The 25,782-nt window shown below is 32.8% G+C and overlaps 1 protein-coding gene across 3 annotated transcripts; it reads right to left on the bottom strand.

The window, feature by feature from the left end:
* Nucleotides 1–289: 289 nt before the first annotated feature.
* DBF4 (DBF4 zinc finger) lies at nucleotides 290–25,684 on the bottom strand. Of its 3 annotated transcripts, XM_016148000.2 has the most exons (13): nucleotides 25,384–25,684; nucleotides 23,983–24,155; nucleotides 18,073–18,252; nucleotides 16,577–16,627; nucleotides 16,003–16,072; nucleotides 15,731–15,807; nucleotides 10,898–10,934; nucleotides 10,073–10,118; nucleotides 9,477–9,563; nucleotides 7,821–7,952; nucleotides 7,271–7,382; nucleotides 3,426–3,550; nucleotides 290–1,447 (listed from the first exon to the last, which is right to left on the bottom strand). In XM_016148000.2, exons 1-13 carry the CDS (start codon nucleotides 25,427–25,429, stop codon nucleotides 475–477), a joined length of 2,109 nt encoding a protein of 702 aa, XP_016003486.2. In that variant the 5' UTR covers nucleotides 25,430–25,684; the 3' UTR covers nucleotides 290–474. The 3 variants fall into 3 exon arrangements, with proteins under 3 accessions (XP_016003486.2, XP_016003484.2, XP_016003485.2); XM_016147998.2 differs by lacking the exon at nucleotides 9,477–9,563 and having other exon boundaries at nucleotides 7,821–7,949; nucleotides 25,384–25,683; XM_016147999.2 differs by lacking the exon at nucleotides 9,477–9,563 and having other exon boundaries at nucleotides 7,821–7,949; nucleotides 10,073–10,115; nucleotides 25,384–25,683.
* Between the last annotated feature and the right edge of the window lie 98 nt (nucleotides 25,685–25,782).

The raw sequence follows: 25,782 nt of genomic DNA, 5'->3' as shown, positions 1-25,782 counted from the left end.
GTGTCAACATACTGGCATAGTCCAACTAGGTCACCCTAAAGTGTAAATGTTTCTGGTAATAATGATTTGCAGGACCCCAAAAGAAATAATTATTTTCCTTTTGCCATGAAATTTAGATTTTTAAAAGCAATACTTGTTATGCTATCAGAGAAATGTTTTGATAGACAATAGATATGACCAGAATACCCAAATTGATAACGCTAAATTTGGATATTCCTGAAATTTCACTTGAAATTAGTCTTCAGTGTCAAAAAGCAAACTTGTAATAATTAGAAAACAATTATGAACATGAAATGTAAAACAAGTCAGTTTATTCTACAATTTTTCTACTATGTAGAAAAATGCAAACATAACCTTTATTGTTAACATTTACATTTGGTTCTGTAAACAAAATTGGCAAAAAAACAAACAAGAATTTTCTACATATTTATATAAATTTCAATATTTGTCACTTCTGAAAATTATTTCTTAAGTCTAAAAGCCAGTAAATGTAGAAGTTGAAGGGGAAGAGAAAAACATTGACAAGAGATTTGAATTTTCCTCTTCCCAAATACCTAAAATATCACATATACTACTGTTTTCACTGTAGCTTGTAAAACCCAAAAATTCTGACTTCTCTTCACTAGTCTGAAATAAGTCCAGTAGAGACTGTACTGGTGAACTACAAATTCTGCTTTCCTCTTGTGTAATAAGACATTCAGTTCTTTTCTCATCTAATTCCACACTTGGTTCCAGATTTTTTTTACTTCTTCCTAATAATATTTTCACTTTCCGATGAATCTTACAAGGTGAATTATCTGTATTCTTGATGTCACATTCATTGGGGTCTTCTGGACAACTTCGGGATGGACTCATTGCCTGAAATGTTAGCTCCTGTGAACTGTTTAATGCTGACTGACCAGAAACATGACCAAATACTGAATGAAGGTCCTTTTCCTTCTGATTCTTTGCTGAAAAAACCACAGTATTTGACTTTTGTTTTGGTTGAGATGCACGATTATCCATACTGAAATCAGAAACTTGCATAGATGTCTGTAGCCTACATGGACAGTGATCTACCCTTAGTTCTTCCAAGTCATTTTCATTTGTAATTAATTTATGTTCAGAAACATCAAGAATGCATCCCTTTTCATTTTTATCCGAAGGTAAACGTGTAAAATTTTGTTTTATGTCATTTTCAGCTGGATTTAACAGGAAACATTTATTAGTTGTTTTCTCATCAAGTTCTCTCAATTCAACTGAAGGGTGGGCGATGTGTTCTGAAATAAACACAAGCTTTTGTTCAGGTTCCTGGGTTTCTTTATATAGAAAACTCTGCTTGATCACCTGTATATCTTCCTTAAAGTCTTTCTGAGAAATAAGTTGCAATTCTAGTTTTTCTTTTGGTTCAGGTTTTTTCAGAACATTTGCAGTAACAGGAGACAGGGACCCAATGCTGTATTTTATTCTTTACAGGAGGAAAAGAAAAAAATAAAATAAAATTGCTATCAAACATTTCTGAGTAGTTAAAAATTAGTAAAAATCTTAAAACTATCTACAAAACTTATTTAACTTAGACCTTACAAAAATACAGAAATCTTAACATTCAGACAATTTTACTTTAGATGTTTTAAAAGTAATAAAACTTTAGATATAGCTGAAAGCTCTAGTGTACCCTTCTCTTCTCATCCATTCTTCTTCCTCCTTCCCTCTAGAGATAACCAGTATCTTGAATTTGGTGTTCAAAATTATTTTAATCATTTAAGTCCAAGAAAGATGATAGAAAGAGATTTAAGTCTCTGTAATTTTTTCATTATCCTGAAAAATTTCATAATTTTATGCTTTGATTTACATTAATGTTATCTCTTCATTTTAGTTAACAATGTGGAAAATGAGTATTTATTGGGAAACCTGAGACAGAGGCAGTTATTTATTTATCTATTTATTTGTTTATAGTTAAGTATAAGATATCTAGTATCATACTGAGCCAGAAACTTGGTATCTTTATACTTATAAAGATGACAAATTACTAATCCTTAAGTTTCACACACACATTTGAACTGAAACCCTCTTTTTCATGGAGCCTCTTGATATCCTTGGGATGCTAGTTTGTATTAGACAATCCTAAAGAGGAAGAAACTTAACCAGCTTACTGATTGTTTTATGTTATACATGCCATAGACAACAGAGAAATACAGAATTCCGCCTCTCCCTTAAAAACCAGAATGGTTCCTTTTACATTTATTTTACATATGTACTTTCACTTAAGAGTCCTCTGGAACAAATAGAGGATAAAAAGATGTAAAAACACTTGTCCAACACTGCTCTTTTAGTCTAGAGATGTTCAAGTGACTTGCCCAGAGATTAAAACTGTGCATATAACAGATAATTTTAAGGAATAAACCAAATTATACATTACTAGTTAGAATTTTGCTGCAGATTGTGTTTTTAAGGAATTCCGCATCTTACAGTAGCCCATATAATTTTAATATTTGGAAATATGCCTCCTCTCTAAATTGTATTTTAAATTAGTCTTGAATGACAATTCTGAATGTTATAGAAATATGAAGTTTAGGAACTATCTACCTAAATATAGTCAAAAAAACTTTCTAGTTAATTTTCAGAAGCTGTAATTTAGTATCATATTTTCTAATCTTCTTTATGCCTTAAGAGTAGTCTAAAATAGACAAAAAGGACTGAATAACATACTGAGTTATTGCCAGTTCCCAGGGTATATCCATATGAAAAACATTTTTTATTTTAGGTTTATGGGAATAATCTAACCAGGATCATTCTGTTGATGTGCAGTCATTGTATACTAAGCAGCACTGCATTTACATTCAGAAGTCCTGTTAGAACCTGTAGTAAATATATAGGCAAGTCGAGTTTAAGCAGAAATATTTAGTAAAAGTATAAAGACTTAATAGAGGTAAATGAGGAATGCTCCTTAAAACTTAATATTAACTAAAAATTCTAGCTATTTTAGTCCAAGTTGATGGTAAACTTCATGGTTCTAGACCAGGGTTGACAAACCATATAGCACATGGGCCAAATCTAGTTTGCTATCTATTTTTCTAAATAAGGTTTCATTGGAACACAGCCAATCTCATTCATTTTACATACTGTCTGTGCTGCTTTCATTGTACAATGGCAAAGCTGAGTAACTGCGACAGACATCTTACGGTTCACAAAGCCTAAAATATTACTATCTGGTTCTCCATAGAAAAAAAGTTTGCCAACTCTTCTTTTAGATTATAATATTAAGAAGACGACCTTAAAATCTAAGGTTAGCACTTTCGGTAGTGGAGAAGGGAAAGAGGAAAGAAATAATCAGTTCTTTACATCCTCAAAATATATATTCCTTTACAAAGAAGAAATTTTGGATTTATTTTGAGTTTAATAGTTTAATAGTCTAGTAAAATTTAAAACTTAGGTTGATAGCTTACCTTTTTTTCTTAGGCACTTCCTTTTCATATTCCACAAAGTCAAAAACTAACTTTGATATGATATCATCAACAACTTGATAGTGATTACTCTGTGCAAAGTTCTTGTGTTGCTCAGTTAAAAGATGCTACAAAAAAAAAAAAAATGAATCATAAAATGATATTTTAAACCAACAAATAACCTTTTAGTTCAGATTTTCTATTATTTACAAGATCCTTAAAATTAGGTTTCTAGTAACTACTCTAAAGAAATGTCTTTTTACTAGAACTTCAAAGGATGTTAAGAAGTAAAATAAAAGTAAAAACTAAAACTACAGTTGACCCTTGAATGCAGGAGTTGGGCCACCAACACCCCGCGGCTGAAAAAATCGTGTAACTTTTTGATTCCCCCAAAACTTAACCATACCAATTGTCCCTCAGTATCCACAGAATATTGGTTCCAGGACCCCACCTCAGATACCAAAATCTGAGAATGCTTAAGTTCCCTAAATAAAATGACACAGATCAATACATACACTTGGCCTTCCACATCCATGGACTCCCAACCTCTGATCAAAAACAGTACAGGTATTTACTGAAAAAAATCCACATGTAAGCAAACCCACACAGTTCAAACCTGTTTGTTCAAGGGTTAACCGTACTTTAGTTTTCAGTCTTCCGTTTTTCAATGAAAAAAGTAGAGTACTAATTTGTGGTTTCAACGAACTGAAATCAAATGAGCTATATCAGAAAATGAAGATAAAAATGGAGGAAAATAACACTAACATTTAACATTTAGAGTGTGCAAATATTTTTGAAAACACTTTTCCCTTTACTACTTTATTTTATCCTTATAAAACTATCACTAAGGTAGGGCTTATAAAATATTCAATGAGCGAAAGGTTATAATTTAATACAAGAATTGAAAACAAGAACCTATAATGTAGATTAAACAAACAAAATGCTGTAAAGGAACACTTTTCAAAGGAGCAAATAAATGATCTCAACTGGCCATGCTTACAATGGAAAGGACAGAGAAGTTATTCTCAATCTTAAGAGTGGTCAAGAACAAAAATAAATAAGTTCAGTGTATTGGAATAAAACTCACAGGTACAAAGTTCCTTCTGAATAGGTACAATCTCCAGGCTAACTTTATTATTTATTGGCTGATCAGGGAATTATATCTAAAAGTCCATATACCAAGATGATCATGGAAGAACCTCAGTTCTGTTTCCCCAGTTTCATATAATTTTAACTTTTGATGATCTGATTGTATTTCTAAAAACTAAAATCTCCAGTTCTCACAAAAGACACAGCACAGCTGACCCTTGAATAACTTGGTAGTTAGGGGCACGAAACCCCCGTCTGTGTACAACTTTGACTCCTCAAATACTAATAGCCTATTGTTGACCAGAAGTCTTATCGATAACAGTCAATTCACACATATTTTGTATATTATATACTGTATTTTTACAATAAGCTAAAGTTACCAGAAATCAAAAGAAAATTAACAGTATTGTACATCTGTCATCTGTTTCAAGATGAATCATCTGTCAGTACCAACATCAATATTTCATGATATAAAACATTGTAGATGTTATATGTATTATCGACAGTATAAATCAAAGATGAAAAAACGTGAAAAATTCATATTTACAGGTATAAAAATTCATGCATTGATAACAAAGCAACAATTTCATTGCTTCACGTTAGCCTAATACAACTAATGCAATTGCTTCACAGCAGTAAAATCTCCAGAATTTTTTCCAGTATATTTATTGGGGTGGGGGGGGAATCTGTCTACAAGTGGACTCGCACAATTCAAACCCATGTTGTTTAAGGGTTGACTGGATTCTGGAATATATGTGTATTCTTTCCTTAGCTTGCAAAATTTATCACGTACAAGTTACATATGTCCAGTAATGTTAAATAAATGAAAAACTATTAAAATTTAAAAAGAAACATTAACTCTATAAGTTCAGATTCAGCTTATTCATGCTCTGGGGAGCAAAAATAATTAACAGAAATAAATTAATAAAAACAACCTTCAACTTTTGTGTAGTTCCCCATTACCTCCACCTAGTTCTTATCCTGTGATGATTTAAATGTCACTTTCTCAGCTGAGTCTTTTGTGACTCTCATTCTCGTTAAGTACTCTCATTATTTATTACCATTGCACTTTATACTTCCTTTTGTGACACTCATCCCACTTGCAAATACATGTTTTATATCTATCTTCTCTGCCAGACCATAAGATGTATAAGGGTACGGAATACGTCTGCCTTGTTAATATCTAATAATCAAATTTGTTAAATGAATGCCTTGATACAGGTAAAACTGAATCACCGTGAAATCTAAGATTCAAAAAACAAATTATTTTCTTCATTAGACACTAAATAGCACATATGCAAAAAAACATAAAAAAAAATTTTAAAGTATCAATTCCCAAAACTACTTTCACTAATTTTCATTCCTTGTGGCAACCAGTGACCAAGGTTTTCTTTTTTTTTTTATAGCGCCAACATTTTCTGAGCATCAAATTAGAATAGCAACTGATATTAAGGAAAGCATCTATTCCGGATTATGCTACTGCAACAAAAGCAAAATAAAATTTAAGGACCAATCTATAATTTAAATTTTCTAAATGATTTTAAGGAAGGGAAATATTTCTGATAGTTTAGCTTCTGATTAAAAATAATTTTAAATTGTATTTTTCTCTTTATTAAATAAACAAAACAAAATGACACAAAGCACTAATATATTTTGGGTAATAAAACAAACTCCAGTTTAGAGAAGTAGTTAATAAATCAGATATTTAAAATTATTCTATCTTGTTAACTTTTCCACCATCTTCTACCAAAACCAAGTACCAAAACAAATCCATCTACCATTATAAAAATTAACAATTCAAATTATAACAGCTAACATTTAATAATCACAGTGTTAAACACTGTCCAAAATCACATAAACAAGAAAGCCAGGATTCATACCTGGGCAGCCTGGATCCAAAGCTCTTGCTTTTATTTTTTATTTTTTAAATCAGTTTAAAATAATAGTTTGAATCTTTAACTTTTTCTTTGCCTGATATAACCTTACAACTATTCTATTTCTCTTTCTGCTACTTAAAAGAATTGTCTCCACTGTCTTCTCATCCCTCCAGTAGTTTTTTAATTGCTCAGGCCTGAAATATTGGTCATCCTTGACTTGTATTCTCTCATCCTCAACATGCAATCCACTGGCAAATTCTCTTGGTCCCACTTTTAAAATATACCCATAGTCTGACCACGTCACATAATTTCTACCATGGCTTAGTCTAGGCTACTATCATCTGTTGGTTGATTCTCATCAATCAGTTTAATTTAGCACTTTTGCATTATTTATTTCAATATTCACAAGTCCTGTTGCCCTCTTACTTCTCCCAGACCTCTACTTAAATATCATCTGCTCAGTTAGGTATCCTTATTTAGCCTAAATAAATAGCAACATCCCCAATTCCTGCTTTATATTTTCTCATAGCACTGATTCAACATTTTCTCTATATACTTCCTTATTCTTTTATCCTATGGTTACATCTCTCTTCTCCCCCTCCATGGAATGTAATCTTCAGAAGGGTAGGAAATTGGTCTCTCTGTTCAATGCTATTAGCTCAGAGCAGTGATTTGTACACAGTAGAGGCACAATGACTATTTGTTGAATAAATAAAATTGATTTTTTCAATATATACTTCCTCATTGGGTTCTTAAAATTTCATATAATTCTATCAAGAAGAAATACTTATCACTTAATAATTTATCAAGTTGTAAACCACAATCAGATATTTATTCATAGTTTTAGAAATATCAACCCCCAAAATATAAAATCACATTTACGGTTTCAAGATCTTCATATTTTTGCAAGCAACATTCACAATATCCTTTTTTTTTCTTCTCTTTCAACTGGAGTTGAACGGGGATTCCACATTTATCGCCATCTGTTTGGATCCTGATGGAAATATATGAATTAACTGCTGAATATATATGAATAATTTAAAAATTTATAGGCTTCTCCTATCAAACAGAATCTGCTATAATCTGCACAGAGATTTATATCAACAAATACTTTTAACCATATATTTTTTAAACAATTGAAAAGTAAACTAAGAATATAATTATTCTGGAAATGTTTCAGATCACTTAAGAAAAACAACACATTTTCATTATTTGAAAATATTTTTGAGCCCGCCGCTCCAATCTATAAATGTCTAATTGTGACACATTTGAGAGATTTGGACTTCACATCTAGCAAAGGGGCAATAAAAATGTACAGGGGGAAACCATAATAGTGATCGCAAACACACACACACGCACATGCACACACTCCATGGCATTAAATAATTTTAATGTTTAAAATGATAAAAAATTACTTGAAGGTTAAACCCACCTTAGTTTAATCTGAGTCTGCTTTTGGATGCTAGATGGCTTATCTGCATCAAATGGACTGGAGGGCTTCTGAATAGAATAATTTATAAAAGGCATATTGGTCAGCTGAAGATAAAATGGTCTATAAAGTCTGAAAGAATAAAAAGAAAAATACATGAAATTCTTTATGATGAAAGAAAACATGTTGACGTCATATTTCAAAAATAATTCATCTGGAATTTGAAATAATAGAAATCAGTCAGGCTTCCTTTTCCAATTCTAGACCTAACTTTTTTTTAACATAATTTTTAAATTGTGGTAAAACACACCTAAAATTTACTCCTAACCATTTTTAAGTGTACAGTTCTGTTACATTAAGTACATTCACAATGTTTTCCAACCGTTAACACCATCCATCTCCAGACTCTTCTCATCTTGTAAAATTGAAACTCTATTATTCATTAAACAATTGTCCATTCTCTCTTTCCTGTCAGCTTCTGACAACAACCATTCAACTTTTTGTCTTCAAGAACTTAACGACTCTAGGTACCTAATTAAGGGAATTATGTAGTCTTTTCCCCTCTTGTTTTACTTAACATAATATCCTCAAAAAGTTCATCTATGTTGTAGCATGTGTCAGAATTTCATTCCTTTTTAAGGTTGAATATTCCATTCTATGTATCGCATTATCCATTCATCTGTTAACATTTGGGTTGCTTCTGCCTCTCAGCTATTGTGAATAGTGCTGCTATGGACATATATGTGCATTTATCTCTTCGAGATCCTGCTTTCAATTAATTATATTGGATATATACCCAGAAGTGGAATTGCTAGATCATGTGGTAGTTCTAATTTTCTGAGGACCCTCCACACTGTTTTCCATAGGGAATGCACCATTTTACAATCTCAACAATGCACAAGAGTTTCAATTTCTCCACATCCTCACCAACACTTTTTTTTTTTAAGTTGCTATCTGAATGGTTGTGAGGTGATAGTATCCTATGCAGTACTGACTTGCATTTCTCTGATGATTAGTGATACTGAACATCTTTCATATGTATGTTAGCAATCTGCTTATCTTTGGAGAAAGGTCCTTTGCCCATTTTTTAATCAAGTCATTTGATTTTCTTCTGTTGTTGACTTCTACATATTATATAACACTTTGTTAGATACATGATTTACATATATCTTCTTCCATTTCATGGGTTGCCTTTGCTCTGTTGTGGCCTTTGGTGAATGGAAATTTATAATTTTGATATAGTCCAATTCCTTTTATCTTTTGTTACTTGTGATTTTGGTGTCATATTTATTAAATCAATGCCAAATCCAATGAATATCATAAAGCTTTCCCCCTATTTTTTCCCCCGGAATTTTATAGTTTTAGGTCTTCAGTCCATTCTGAATTAAGTTTATCTGTGGTATAAAATTAAGGCTTAACTTCATTCTTTTACTTGAGGATATCCAATTTTCCAAATACCATTTGTGGAAAAAACTGTCCTTTCCCCACTGAATGATCTTGGCATCCTTGTCAACAATCTTTTGACCATACATGCAAAGATCGATTTCAGAGCTCTTTATTCTATCCTGCTGGTCTATATATCTGTCTTTATGTCTGTACCAAACTGTTTTGATGACTGTAGCTTTGTAATAAGTTTTGAAAAAACAATGTATAGTCCTCTAACTTTGGTCTTCCTTTACAAGGCTGTTTTGGGTGTTTAGGGTCATGTGAGATTCCATATGAGTTTTAGGATGGATTTTTCTTTTTCTGCAAAAAAAGCCATTGGGATTTTGATAGGGATTGCAATGAATCTGCAGCTCACTCTAGGTACTATAGACATCTTAACAATACAACGTTTTCAAATCCATGAACATGGGCTGTCTTTCCATTTATTGGTGCTTTCTCTAGGCCTAATTTTGAATTGAATCTTTTTCCTCCATGGCAACACATTTCAAAAAAGAGGCATTCAACATCTCGGTGAGTGCCAAAGAGAATCATACATCTGAATGAATAACTGGAAAGTCAAGAGAAAATAATCTGATTCTCCCATGCCAAATTAATTTACTTATATTTTAATCTTCATTAAGATCATCTCATAAAACAGCAGAGTTAATTAGTCCTTGAACACAAATTAATGTTACTTCTGTAACTTGTGCCACATGTCAATTAGTATAATATAAATCGAACACAAAGGGACTTCAAAGTATTAATGGAAATACCTTAGTTATTTTTTTAATATTGTATTTAAAGCATAGAGATTAAACATGGATACTTACTGGTTCATATCTTCCACTTTTACAAAAGGCTTTTTGAGTCTACCTGCTTGAGAACATATAAAACATAATATTAGATACACATCTAACAATTTTTTTTTTTAAGCAAAACTACTCTGGCTAAAAAAAAAAACCCAACCATGGATCCATTATTCACTTCATTTCAATTAGAAGTTTTAAGCCTCAGGTGAGCTATTTTACAGTATCGTCCCATTCCAAAATAACTCACTGTCTATAGTCTAAGAGTATTAAAACTAAATGGATCCTTCAAAGGGTCTATGAATAAAATCCAGGAGGATTAAGAGCTGAAACAGAAAAAAAGTCCAACTCTACTTTTATTAACCTCTAAATTAAACATTTCCTTCAATTATGCATATAAGCAACAGGATCACAGTATCACCAGTGCCTATAATTTTGACACCAACTGAAACAGGTATTTTCATACCATATTAATTATTACAGATATTTCAAAGTATCATTTGTGTTCATCACTTCGAAATTATAGTAGTAATTAGAAACTGTTAGAATTTGATTTTAATGTGTAATAATATAATTATTTCATTATTAAAAATATTCTGATACCTGAATTTCAATATAATTGATTTTTTTAGTAGTCTAATAATTTCTTTAAAATGTTTTAAAAAATATTATTCTGAGAAGGGGTCCATAGGCTTCACCAGATTGTCACAGGGCCCATGTTTTTTAAAAAGGAGAGGAAATACTGAATAAGTCATTTAAAGGGTTGTTTACATGATTTTCAATATTTTTATATGGTACGGTCTATTTTCTAAAGTAAATAAACATATTTAAGAATATCGAAATACTTACTTCTTGTTTTCTGTATGCCAATGCCTACTCTTTTCCCCTAAAAATAAATAGATATGAGAATACTGGGTTTGAAAGTACACTGAAAATAAAATATTAATTGCAGTTGTGCTCAATGTCCTCAAGATAAAAAAAACATACAGGAAAATTATATTAAAGAAAGCTGATTATTGAAGTTTTGTGGGGAAAAAGAGAAAAACTTGCTTTTAAAAATTAACTTACCCGACGATATAAAAGAAATGATCATTCAAGAATTAAAGATCTTATCCAAGGGGAATGGAATTTAGTGATACAAGATCTCTTTCACAATATACCTAACTAGTACCATGAATTCTAGCTAAATTGTTTTTGTCTTTATAGAAAGAAATCAATCAATAAAGAAAAAGTACAGTTAATGAACTAATCTAAAAATAGTCATATAAGTTATTTTTATGCACTTATTCAGCAAAACCTTTGTAATGAACTGAACAATGGAATTATTGAAAAATGCATTATGGTCTGTCAATTCCAATCAAGATGGAATACATACTATATGGTCAATTATTCCCACTGATTACAACTAAAAACTCTGGACAGAAATCCATAAGCAACTACCTGTAGACTAAAAAGTAAACAAAAGCAGGCATATTGTGTGAAAAAGTAAAAACTTGGAGAGGCCACTTTTAAGGGGTAAACTTCCCATTCTCCCTACTGCCAGCATTTCTCTTGCAATGTTGCATTCAGGATGGATCTAGTCATGGAACTGGCAGCAATGGAGGAGCTAGTGGCTAAAACTCTTATATAAACCCTATATTTCTAGATAGAAAAAAAAAAACAAGGAAAGAGGTATTTGCAGTCAAAAGAGTTCAGAGAGAATCCCTGTATTACTTCTTTCTTTTCTCCCACAGTTTTTCCCTGAGGGTGGGCCCCAATTATGAAACTGCAGTTGTAACAGTGCCATAGGCAGTTAAAATTGAGAAACCCCTACTTTCTGATCAGAGAAACTAGAAAAAGTCCCATTGCTGACTGACTGGAAAGTGTACAGGAAACTACGGAGTAAAAAGCTATTCCCTGTATAAACCCGCATAAGTACCAGGCTTAACTCTAAGTTGCATATGCTAAGGACAGACCCAAAGCGGCATATTCAGGGCTTTGAAAATGGAGCTAAGATTCAAAACAGTGCCCAAATCTTGGACTAACCTGTAAGTGATGCATGTGCAGAACAAACAGAAAGCTGTATACAAGTCTTTGAAAACTGAAACAGGTTAGAACTGCCACCTACAGATATTGAGATAGAACTGAGTTTGAACAAAACTGGAAGATTGCCTGCTAAAAACATGATAGCAACAAAATCAGCATTCTCCAGAGTATTATAACAGATCGAGACTATACAATATAACATTTACAATGTTTATTACACAGTCAAAACTTATTTGACATATTAAGAACTAAGAAAACATGATCACTTCTTGAGAGAAAAAGACAATTAGTTTCCAACACTACGATGTTCCCAATGTTGGAAATAAAAAAAAAAAAAAGACTTTAAAGGTAAACATACTTAAAATGAATGGAAAGATAGAAGTTCTCAGCAGAAAAAAAAAAAAAAAAACCATAATAGAGAACCAAATAGAAATTGTATAACTGAAAAATACATGATCTGAAGTACAGAAGTTGTTGTATTTCGCTTCACACAGTGAAGTGCCAGTGAACTTGAAGATGAATAAAAAGCTTCAATTAAGTGAACGGAAGGAAAAAAAAGATTGAAAAAGATGAAAAGAACCTCAGGGAACCAACAGGTACCCCACATTCCTTAATATAAAAAGGTATGATATTAGTGTTACTGGAGTTGTAGAGAGAGAGAGAACGGTGAAGAAAATAATTTTTAAACAAAATAGCCAAAATTTCCCAAACATAATTTATCAATTCAAGAAGCTCAGTGAACAGCAAACAGAATAATCTCAAAGTAAACCATGCCTTGGCCTATCACAATCAAACTGCTGAAAACCAAAGATAAAGAAAAAATCTTGACGGCACAGAGAAAAATGACACATTACATAAAAAGAATAATTCAAATGACTAAAGATTTCCCATCAGAATCCATGGAAGCCAAAACACAATTGTAGAACACCTGTATGGTGCTGAAATAAAGACATTCTCGGATGGAGTAAACCTATGAGAAGTCATTGAAAAAACTTGCTTTTAAATAATCCAGAAAATTCCAGACCCAGAGAACCTCACTGGTAAATCCTACCAAACATATGAGAATTTATAAAACCGATTCTACAAAAACTGGTCTAGAAAACAGAAGTGGAAATACATCCCAGCATTTTATGAGGGCAGCTTTACCCTGACACTAAAACTAAAGACACCAAAAGAGAAAGACAACCAATATTCCTCGTGCACATAATATGCAAAAAATCCTCAAGAAAGTAAGTTTCAGGTAAACTGATGAAAAACTCAAAGCACTTTAAGTAGTAGAGCAAAATACATTTATCCAACTTACAAACAAGAGTATTTATAAAATGTAATTAATATATGTTTACATGTATTAGTGTACACACAATTTATACATATTCATTTGAGACCCAGAAATGCATCTTCATTAAAAAGTTTTACAGAAGTATTACAGAAACATTTTTTTTTCACACATAAAAAAAGTTTTAAGTATTGGAATCAAGTTGACTAATTATATATCCTGGATTATACAGTTATTTAGTATTCCTATCCTTTTTGTTTAGGGAGAAAATATCTTTTTTTCATGGCTATTTATCACAGCTTTTTATTGTTTTCCTAATGGCTGGCACACGATTGGCACTGAGTATTTATTGAATACTGAATGAATAATGAATATAGTATTTGTTCAATACTGGGTTACGTGTGTTAACAAAATCCAGTGTTGAAAGAGAAAAGACATGTTCTGAAAACCCTCATGGAGCTTATATTAGATTCAAGGCAGTGGTCAGGCATTGAAAGTGCTAAAAAAGTATCTTTCTAGTCTTCCCTACTCCTTCTGTTACTACCTTAAAGAAGCCTAAGACATCAACATTTCTCCTGATTACTGACATAAAATCCCAGAATACTTTTGAACTTTGGACTGTCACCTATTAACATGCTGTAAAATCAATTTAGAGAGTTGTGATTGGGATTTTTTTTAAATAAAGAGAATACTATAAAAATACTGGTATTAATCACATTAAGGGTTAAGTATTGTTTCATGAAACTTTTGTTTCAGATATGTACTTACATACCTGGGTGTATAAACAGACTTGATATGTGTGTGTATTTAGAGTCCATAAATGTCCTTTAGGGTTTAAATTTTCATACATTTATTTCTATATGTAATCCAAACAATTGTAAAGTCCAATATCATAGTCAGCATATTTCAATAAAGGACTCGCCACTCAGCATTTTGCAAAAATTTGGAAACAGTCATTTGAATTTTTTTTTACTTATAAAGACAGCATTTACTTATTTATAAAGTATTAGCCATTTTATTTAAATATTAAGTGAATTAATTATCTGCTGTTTTCTGCAAATTGTCCATACCTTACATGATAATTTATTAAACATGTAATGTTCACAAAGATTTTATGAATCTTTTTATATAACATGCATATACAGCATAGTCACGATGTAAAATGTTTCTTAATGAAAATTGTGTTGAAGAGAGTCGGTCTCACCAGCAAATGTTCTATATTGGCAACCAGAAGAGCTTTCCAAATGCCTATGCAACCAGTTACCCTCCTATTAATGATCTCAATAATTTTCCAAATCTTTTAAGATAAACTCTAACTCTTTTATACAGTGTATAGTCTTCTTTATACTACCTGAACGCGTTAATTTTTCCAGCTTCATTTCTTGTCATTCTCCCACTCAATATTCAAGTTTTATTAAAAGAGAAAATTTCCAAAACATCTTACTCATACCTTCTTATCTTGATATATACTCTTCTATAACATTTATTTTCTTTTTAGAGTATAGTAATTTAAGGATTGAGTGAAGAAAAAATTAGACCACAAAAGAATGCTCAGAGATATGAAAACCATGAGGAAGCTGAGATAAGTTCCAGAAGAAAATAGGTTAAGTTCAAGGAGGAAATGGACAATAGCTGAGAGAACCAATGACTGGTTATAAAAAGTGTTTTTGGAAATTGGTCAGTAGTTTTATACCTTATAGGCTGAAGAGTGAATGGAAAGTACAAAAGGAACTTTGAGAAGTTTGGATTATATAAAGATTGGATGGTAGGTAGGTAGGTAGGTAGGGATGTGAAAAGATGGAGGTTTTATTATATCTGTTTTAAAAGACAGAAGATGATTGATTACATGTAGAGGTTTCAAAGAGGAAACTAATAAAAAGGGAAGAGACTGAAAATATGGGAACATTAGGTCTAACAGAGTGCAATGTCCAATGTACTTGTTTAACAAATATTTTGAGGTAAGGCCAGATAGTCATACAAAAATATTTTGCTATTCTACCATCTAGAGCAGTTGAAAAGTATATTTCCTATTCGTGTTCCCCAAAGGAATATATTATTTTTATTAAAATCTTCTCATGTAATAGGAAAATTGTGGTGTTTTCCTTCAGAATAAACAACATTATCTATTAACAGCAGCGGTAACCAAAGAAGGAAAAAAACAAAACTGTGATGCCATCCCAAGACCAATTTTTACCTTGTGAGGAAATTCTGAAGTTAAACAATACATAATTTATTCAAATAGCAGAAACATTCATACAGTACACAAGCTTACCCCTAATATATTCTGGCAATAATGTTTACTACTTGGTAAAAAAAATCTACAGATATGTAAACAAAAACAGATTGATCACTTTAATTGTAAATTAAGGAAAATAACATACCACATCTCTTATAGAAGTGCTTGATTTCTTGAGTAAATACAATTCTTTTTTCTTTTGTTCAATGTAGTATCTAATGTCTTTATTAAAAGAAAAAAGGGTTTAAGATTAGCATTTTTACCTTTGGAGTAAAACACTGTTATTTTCTTTCAATTGTATTAAATTTATATGAAAGAATTACCATTATAAGTATCTCTCAAGTAAAGTCTGGAACCAAGGGAATGAGATGAATACTTACAAGAAATATTGTCAAAAAACAAGGATAAAATCCTTACCATCAATATGAAGAATTTTCACTCCCCATGATAAGGCATTTGATAATATACTATTTGAAGGAATAAAATCCTGCCAAAAAAAAAAAAAAGGATTGATAGTTTTTCTAAAAAATTACTATTTTAAATGAGCTTAATTTAAAAATAATTTGGAGTTTAATGTCACTGAGGTGGTTATTGAGAACAGGCCATATAGTAATGAGGACAACAATAGCAATGAGGACGTCAGGTTTTTCTTTCGGAAATTCTAAAATCCATCCTGCTTAAAATATTCCCATATTATTTACAATTAGTGTGCACTGTAGTCTTAATAGTTAAGCTTCAATAAATTACTCCATTTGAAAATATAAAAATGCCACAAGCTTCAGAAGTCTCCAGTAATATTTTAAAAGGCCATAAGATGGAGATGTTTCTTCATGAAAAGTAGATTCTGTTCTTCATAAAATGAGAAACATGCTGATACTTAAGACTTTTCCTACTACAAATGAGGAAAAAAAGGTTTCAAGAACATCCCTATTTTCTACTTGAGTTTTTAATAACAGAATATACACTATGAATTTTTAAAGTTCCTACTTACATGGTCCTTGATAGCTTTTTCGACTAATAATTTTCCTCTGCTCAAACATACCTATAAAAGACCAGAGAACAATCAAACATAAACTTATAATGCCTCACTTAAAAAGGTTAAAAAAATAGCTAAATAAAAAGACACATTTTAACATAAATATGAAATTTAAAATAAATTTTATTTGTACAAGTTTTAATGGCTACTGCCAAAATAAATGTATGGTAAAAAGTGGTCTTCTTAGGGTCTTTGTAGTAAGAGCTATTGAAAAGTTTGTCTTTTCTGGGTGAAGCAACTAACTGCAATTGAATGACATCGAAGGTCAGTTCTATAGTAAATTCTATTCAACATGAAAAATAAAATAGCTAGGTTCCTCTGAAATTGTCTATTGTCTGTATAGTAGGTTTACATTTTAGTTCCCCATTAAACTGAGGATCTAAGAATGTGAATACTGTATATACTTATTTACATGGTATTTCACTTTTTAAAATAAAATACTAGCAAAAGCAATTGAAATGCTATAAGCAACAATTAATTTGTAACTAGTCACCGGTATATAATCTCATTCCTCCAATAAAACAGTAACTGAAAGAATGGATAAGCCTTCCTTGGTCTCCTCTCCTTGACTTTTTTCTTCTATGTATTCGTCTATTTTTTCAAGTGACATCTCTTATGTAACTCATTTCTTCTGTTTCTCCCTATTTTTTCTGCTTTCCAAATGGCTTCAGTAGATAAAAATGATAATTTTCAATCTGAGGTAAACTTTTTTTTTTAATCTCTTCCTCTCCACACTTGTCAGTTTAATTTATCCTTCACTGTATCTCCCAACTTATTGGCAATGGAGTGGTAGGGTTGTGATGTCAGTAATTCTAGAACAGCGGTTGGCAAATTATAAAGGGCCAGATAGTACACGTTTTAGGCTCTGTGGGCCATATAGTCTATTGCAACTATCCAATTCTGCCTTTACGGCAGGAAAGCAACCAGTTACATAAACAAATGGGTATGGCTATGTGCCAATAAAACTTTATTTACAGACAATAAAATTGAATTTCAAATAATTTCCACTTGCCACAAAATATTAATTTTTCTCCAACCATTTGAAAATGTAAAAACCATGCTTAGCTTGTAGGCTGTAAAAAACAGGTAGCAGGCTGGATTTGGCCTGTGTCCATAGTTTGCTAATCCCTGCTCTGAAACAAACAAAAGGTTTTCATTTCTTCTTTAAAATAATGATCCACCGTTACTTTTTAGTTGTAAATTACTCTAAAAAATAAAAACCATCCCTAAATGCAAGGGTATATTTTAGGAATAAGAGCATAACCACATAAGTACTATTAGGAGAAAAATCACCTTTCTATAAGTAAGCAACATTATAAAGGACAGAAAGCCACACGCTGTAAATATTGTTCTACATTAGTGAATTCTGCTGCCAGCTTGCTCTGGAAAATCATGAGATCCTCAAGCTACAGCCTTTCTGATAAGTCTCAAAGCATATTTAAGAGACTTACTGAATCTGGAGACTTAAATGAACTTCCATCATGGCTGGGGTGAGGTGAAGTGGTTTCTGCAGTATACGCAGATTCTGGACTGGGTACAGGAGAAATTCGTCCAAAGGTTTGTGCAAATTTAGCTTCCTTTTTATTTGAAACAAGATAACTAATATCTTTGCTGAGAAATTCTTCAACCCGCTAAAGGAAAACAAAAGTATTTTTAAGTCATATAAACCATATACTGTTGCATATGCTAAGCACAGATTAAAATACCAATTTGATGCGTTTAATATTTTGTAAATTGGTAGTTTTTATACTGAAGTCTTCTGAATCTAGAGCTCTAAGAAAGTACTATAGGAGTTCCAATCACAACATGACACCATATTCCAGATACTATTTTTAAGTACTTTATATATTCTAAATAATTTAATCCACACAACAACTCCATGATACCATTAACCACATTTTGTGGAGTAGAAAATCAGAGAAGTGACTTAAGGTTACACCAGTAGTAAGTGATAGAATTTGAACACAGATATTCTGATTCAAGTCCATGCTCTAGAGCAGTACTGCCCAGTCGAACTTACTGCAATGATGGAAATGAAGCAACTTGCCACATGCAGCTACTGAGTACTTAAAACATAATTAATGTGACCAAGCAATTGAATTTTAAATTTAAGTTATTTTAAATTTAAATTAACTTAAATTTAAATAACTATATGAGACTGGCTACTGTTTTGGACAATACAGTTCAAAATTATAAAGTTATAATATTAATCTTTCCATAGGACAAACTAAAGACAAGGAGGAAACCCTAACCCTTAGGAGTATAAGACTATTAGGAGTATAAGAGAATTTCCCCACTAAAATGTTTGAAAACCACTACTTAAGTGCCTGAATTTATAAATACATGTAGCAAAGTCAATATTATCGAAGGTCGAAGGTCGAAGGTCACTCCCACCCAAGGGGCACAAAATTAAACTACTAAGTAGAAATAAATCAGTACCTATTTGCATAAACCAAGGACTTCTAAAATATTCTAAATAGCTCTAATTTCTACAGGATCTCAAAATATAAATGGGGATAATAAAAGAAATGAAAGAAAGTAACAGATGAGTTAACTTCATCTAAGCATTAAGCAGATCTGCTAAGACCAGTGTCCCCCATCCCCACCTTGGTTAAATGCAAATCACTGCTTCCTTTTTCTCTGAACACTTTCATTAAGTAGTAAATTAAGTATCCACATTTATTTATTCCATGGATTACAAACTCAAATACCTACATGGGCCAGCAGAAATATAAACAATTTACATATTAAATACTTTCTTCATTTTCATAGATGTGTGGCCCTAGCACTGCCACAGGATCCAATTTTTCAAGAGAAGCCCAATCTCCTACATGATTTTAAAATTGTGATAAAACATATATAACATAAAATTTATCATTTTAAACATTTTTAGGTGTACAATCAGTACCAAAACACATTCACAATATTGTGCAACCATCACCACTATTCATTTCCAGAACTTTTTCAGCATTCCAAGCTGAGACTCTGTACACATTGAATAATAACTCCCTATTCTCCCCTCCCCCCAATCCCTTTTAATATCCATTTTACTTTGTTTCTATGAATTTGACTATTCTAGGTAGCTCATATAAGTGGAATCCTCTATTTGTCATTTTGTGCCTGGTTTATTTCACTTAGCACAATGTTTTCAAAGTTCACTCATATTAGAGCATGGGTCAAAATTTCATTTCTTTTCAAGGCTGAATGATACTCCATTGCATGTATATACATGTTGTTTATCCATTCGTTTGTTGATAACATCTGGGTTGCTTCCACCTTTTGGCTATTGTGAATTATGTTGCTATGAACATGAGTGTACAAATATCTCTTTAAGACTCTGCTTTCAATCATTTTAGGTATATACCCAGAAGCAAAATTGCTTGATCTATGGTAATTCTATTTTTAATTTTTTTGAGGAACCATTGTAGTGTTTATCAGAGTAGTTGCACCATTTTTCAATCCTATCAAAAGGGTTTGTTTCCCCATATTCTTGCCAACACTTTTTTGATAGCGACTATCCTAACAGATGTGAGATGATATCTTATGTGGTTTTCGTTTGTATTCCCCTAATGATGAGTGATGTTCACCAACTTTTCGTGTGCTTATTGCCCATTTGTAATCTTTGGAGAAAAGTCCATTCAAGTCCTTTGCTCATTTTTTAATCAGGTTATTTTTTGTTGTTGAGTTGTAGTAGTTTATAAATTCTGGACACTAATCCCTCATCAGGTATGTGATTTGCAAATACTTTTTTCTCCCTTTCTGAGGGTTGTCTTTTCACCCTCTTGATAAGGTGTTCTTTGATACACGAAACCTTTTCATTTTTATGAAGTCCAATGCATCTAGTTTTTCATTTGTTGCCTGTGCTTTTGGTGTCATATACAAGGAATCAATGTCAAATCCAATGTCATAAAGATTTTCCACTATACATTCTTCTAAGAGTTTTAGGTCTTATGATTAGATCTTGATCCATTTTTAATTTATTTTAGCAGAGTAAGGATACGACTTCATTCTTTTGCATGTAGATATCCAGTTTTCCTAGCATTAGTTGTTGAAAAGATTGTCCTTTCAATGAATGAATGGTCTTGACGCCCCTGCTGAAATCAATTGTCTATATATATTTGAGTTAATTTTGGGCTCTCTATTCTATTGCATTGGTCTATATGTTTGCCCATATGCTGGTACAACATATTTCCTTTGGTTTTCCATTTCCTATAGCTTTAGTAGTGAATAAAATATTGTTTACAATTTGGCCCCAATATAACATTGTTTCTTGTCATTTCCCCCATCTAAATCCCAAGCTCATGATATTGTAATATTAGCAGTTGCTTAAAAAAAAAATCACATTTTTAATATGCTCTTTGCTCTACTCAGTTTGTCCATTCTGCCTAATATACTCCTACTAGGCTTTCAAGACTCAGCTCAAACTATTTTTCCCCCATCTTCTTTAATCTGTCCCCTCCTGCCCCCAACTTCCACTCCTGACCTAGGGATGTTGCTCTTTCCCTTTTTAAGAACTGGATCTCTGGATCTCTAAAGGCAAGGCAGGGCAGATGGAAGGGGGGTCACGCACTCCTGGCACACCCAGGGTTTGGTCCATGGTTCCACCTGGGGTGCGAACCTAGAACTTTCTGTGTGTAAAGCAGACGTCCTAACCATTATACTATGAAACCACTCCCTCAATTCAAACTTTATCTTTGCTATATCCAATGATTCATAAAGGCAGAGTTAATCATTTCTATCTCTGTATTATAATAAAAATTTCTACATAATTTCTGGTAAAGCATTGACAATACTACACTGTAAATTATTTAGGTGTGTGATGTTCCCACAGACTATGAATTCCTAGAGGACTAGACTACCTCTTATTTTTGTATCCCCAGCATATAAAATAATGCTGACATATGGGAGACGCCTGGGGAATAATTTTTGAATGAACTTCCTCATGCCTAAATTATCATTATTCTTCAAAGCTGAGTTCAAATTGTGCTTGTACAACAGCCTGCATGATTTCTCAGTTGGAAGTATTCTCTCTTTTTGACATTCTATGTTGTATTAAAATCAACTGTACCCATGCCATCTCTACCTAGCTGAGAGCAGAATGGGTATCACATTTATTTTTGAATATACCAAACACTTAATACCATGCTCTGTACTGTTGACTTAGTTTTATCATAGTTTTCAATCTATTAGCTATTGTTATTTTCTGATTACTCAAAGTCATAATGAACATTAAACAATGTCTTTAAGGTCATGATATGGCAAGGTATCTGTCCTTGTATCTCTATTCTTTTCCAAGTGCCTTATTTTAGCCCAAACTGTTTAGCCATGGACCTAAATGCAGTTGGTTCCACGTCTTTTTAAAGATGGTTCTGTAACAGCTATTTTCCTTGTCACAATCAAAGGTATTTCCCCATTATGTCAGACTTCACTGCTATGCTCTCAATGGTTGAATATGTCAGAAGTGCACTCTCCAGATAAATGGGGTATTTAGATGTTTTCATTAATACTAGAGAAAACAAATGCATAAAGAGGACAACTAAAAAAAGGACAATAATGTAATAATCTGAAGCAAGAGAAATTACAAAAGGATAAAGGGCCTAAGTAACACTAAAAATTAATAAGCATAATCCTTTTAAGGAATATCTATTCAACTAAGTACTTGTTAAAGTTGAATCTTAAAACTCTTAGTGTCTAGAGGTCAAAGTTCCTTTATAGTTCACTAGGAGATCTTCATAAAGTGTTCTTAGTGATAGAAATGGTAAGGTCTAGGGACAGAAATCAGGACATTACAGAATACTGGAAAGAGTGTGGGCGGAGATCAGAATTTGAATAAAATTTTTTTAAAAAAGAGAAATTAAGGATTAATAGATCAAATTCAGTTGAAAATCAACAGCTTGGGGAAAAATTCTGAAACTTATCCTCTTAATATCCCCTTATTTCATTGGTCTACTTCAATTTTAGGGTAAAAATTTGAAGTATTTATAAAATTAAAAGTCTCCATTATCTAATGCCTAAGTTAATTCAAAATTTGTTTCTTGCAAGTGCCTCAGGAACTGATGTGGGGATGAGAACAGAGATCAAACAGGGGCATTACAAGGAGTCTCTGCACTAGCTTCTATACTGCTATTTGAGTTCGAGCAGTTCCCTTTTCAATAGCTTTACACATTAGACTCCTAAATATGATTTTGTTTGAAGGATTCCAATGCTAAAAACACAAATCTAAAATCATTGATTCAGATCAGAAGGGTTAGTGGGTTATTATATTCAAGAAAGCTATGAAACTGTATTAGATAATTTCTTTGTAGCCATTATTTGCTAGAGAAACAGAATGGTGCAGTAGCATATTAGTCTAGGAATTAGGAGGCTAATCCTACCCTGGGCCATTCATGTAACTTCTCTGGATCTATAAATACCTCATTTCTAAAATGAAGAAGTCTGTAGGTGGTACAGTCAATATAGTGGCAGGTATATAAAATACAACCTTTTGGAATGCAGTCATATGGTCATTATGATACATGCTACTATTATGACAAATATATGACAATGTTTTAAGAAAACAAATAGCAAAAAAAGTAGAATAGCTTTTCAAAGATAAATATACTATCACAACAATAAACAATTCCAAGAAACCTGTTATATGTTCTGCAAATTTCTATGCTAGGAATGACAGGATCTGTTCAAATTACTCAAAGTTGTTAACCTTGACAAATTTAAAGTGCAGCAGAAACCTTTTAAACAAGAATGAGGGAATAAACTCTTAACCTTACTCGCTAAAATTTACTTAATATTAACCTTCATCCTAAGAAAATCTTAGAATTTTACCTGAATTTTCTAATTTCCTAATCATTTACTCAATGTATAAGGTAGGAAAGGAGCAAGTTTTCCATATTCTTAATCCAAACTTGTTCTCTCAATGACAAGTTTTCTGTTGAGACTACTACTCAAGAGCAATTTTAACTTTTAGGTTTCCCATGTTCTGTAAATAACATTTTTATTATTATCCTAATCCATACAAATTTATGTAGCTCCCCAATAATCATAATGGAGTTCCTGCTATCTGCAAGATATCCCAACATTACAATGAGAAGGCAATTAGCAGTTCCACCAGGACAAGGGAGTCTCACTTCTCACACTTTGTCAACTTTACACTAAACTAATTGATAATCACAGAAATCTGAAAGTTCTGTCAGGCTACAAAAGGTTAAAAGAGAGTTTTTCATTAATGATATACATCTGGCAAAATTTTAAGCTTAGTGCTTGCATGGTTATAAGTTTTCCAACATAAAAATTTAAATGATTACATATTCTAGAAAGTACTAGTTACAAATTGTTCCTTTTTTCAGTTTATGGTTTTGACTTACCCCTCCTAGATCCTTAATGTCCTTTTGCAGTTTTTCAGATATGGTGACAGAAGGTAAGTCAATGTAAAATACTTTTCCCCAAAGTGGCTTTAATTTGGATTTTTCTGGTTTGTTATCAGTTTTCAGACATTTCAAAGATGGTCTGTTTTTTTCATTTTTGACTTGGATTCCACCTATTGTTTAAAAAATTTAGAATTACATCATGTTTTCTGCAGATAGAAAATTTTTACTAATGTAAAAGTATTTCTTTATACAATGATATCACAGAGGGGGAAATCTTTATTCCATCAACTTAAGTCATTAGGATTTTAGTGTATTTCTTTGTAGTACCACTTAGGATAATGGTAAATTCCCTATATATTTTAAGATACTATACTGTAAAACAACTATTTTTCAGTCAATAGTTGAATTTACAGTTGAACATTCAGAAGTTTATGCTTTGTGTATATGAAATCTTATTGAAAAGATTTTCCTCTTTAGGGTGTAAACTCTACAGGGTATGATGAGCATTAGCCATTCTGCTGAACATTCAGAAATTGTGCTTAAAATGCTAAACACTTAGCGATGCGAGAAATGTATATTATTCAGAATGACCTAGTAGGCCTCAAAGGTTCCTGCTCAAGGATTAGTTCCATATAGTTTGTCTGTATATTAAGAACTAAAATTTCCATTTGAAGAACCAAATCACCACTTATTTCATCATTTCCTTTGACGAGATCTGAGATCCAAACAATTGCTTTGAAAATGAACTGAGAACACAATTCGTTCATAAGTTGAAGATTATGTGTGTGTATATATTTGTAGATACACACACACACACACACATAATATACAGATTAAGAAAAGGAAAGCTTAGACGTTGGAATGTTTTACCAAATAAAGTTAATGGAGATGGAAGTTTGCTTTTGTTTGTTTGTTTATAATGTTAAAAACAGCAATGGTATGTTTAAAATACAAATACTTTCTCTTTATGAGAACGCAAAAGAATAAGACCAAAAATCTACCCACAATCACCCAATTTAATCGTGAAGCTAAAAGCCACGAGCACATCTGCTTTTGAGGATCCAGCTGCAGGCTCAAAGAGCCTAAGCCGAGTCGAAGCATCTGTGGGAGCCCCAAAGAATTCTCGGGTCTGCACACTGTTTTCTAGTTTTACAATCAACTGCACCACCAGGAATTTGGGGGCCGCAGGAGCGTGAAGAGCGCGAGAGGCCGGGCAGAGATTCGTCCCTTTTTGAGGCAAAACTCTGAATCAAGCCATCCTCAGGCCACAGAGAAGGACGCAGAGCCGGGGGGGGGGGGGGGGGGGAAGCAAGAACCCGAAAGAACTCTGGAGACAACGATGGAATCACGGGAGAGGTAATGATTAAAGAGACTGAAAGCAGAGGAGGGACTTCATACCCTGGAAATGTCCTTTGCTGTGGATCCTCATAGCCCCGGAGTTCATGGCAGCCGCCCGACACCTACATGCTGGGTCCAGGGAGGGTGTCGCGCCAGACGGTCGAGAAAACACGGTTCCTCGAGGCCCGTAGACGGGCCAGTTGCTTCTCCCCTTTCGCGGACTATTACACCCACGCCGTAGACACAGCGCTTCCTCCTGCTGCGTTTCCAGGGCCGGACCCAGCTTCAAGGCGCGGAGGAGGAAGAGGAAAAGCACAAACGAGTGGACTGCGGCGGTTGAAGATTTGAAAACGCGTCACGCGGCCGCGGCGCCGAGACGCGCGCCCCGCCTCCTCTCACGCCGCACGCCGTGCCCCGCCTCGCGCTCGCCCCCACGTGCTCGCCTCCTCGCGCCGCGCG

The sequence above is a fragment of the Rousettus aegyptiacus genome, unplaced genomic scaffold (assembly GCF_014176215.1).
Source record: "Rousettus aegyptiacus isolate mRouAeg1 unplaced genomic scaffold, mRouAeg1.p scaffold_m13_p_13, whole genome shotgun sequence".
In the NCBI taxonomy this organism is placed as follows: Eukaryota; Metazoa; Chordata; class Mammalia; order Chiroptera; family Pteropodidae; genus Rousettus; species Rousettus aegyptiacus.
Note: the sequence above shows the minus strand (reverse complement) of the source record. Positions and strands in the feature narration are given on the sequence as shown.

Coding starts and splice junctions, on each gene's coding strand:
- DBF4 (XM_016148000.2), bottom strand. CDS start 25,429: ATGAACTCCGGGGCTATGAGGATCCACAGCAAAGGACATTTCCAGG. Junction 15,808..16,002: donor GAAAATTCTTCATATTGATG/GTAAGGATTTTA, acceptor CTTTTAATAAAG/ACATTAGATACTACATTGAA. Junction 10,119..10,897: donor TGGCATACAGAAAACAAGAA/GTAAGTATTTCG, acceptor TATGTTCTCAAG/CAGGTAGACTCAAAAAGCCT.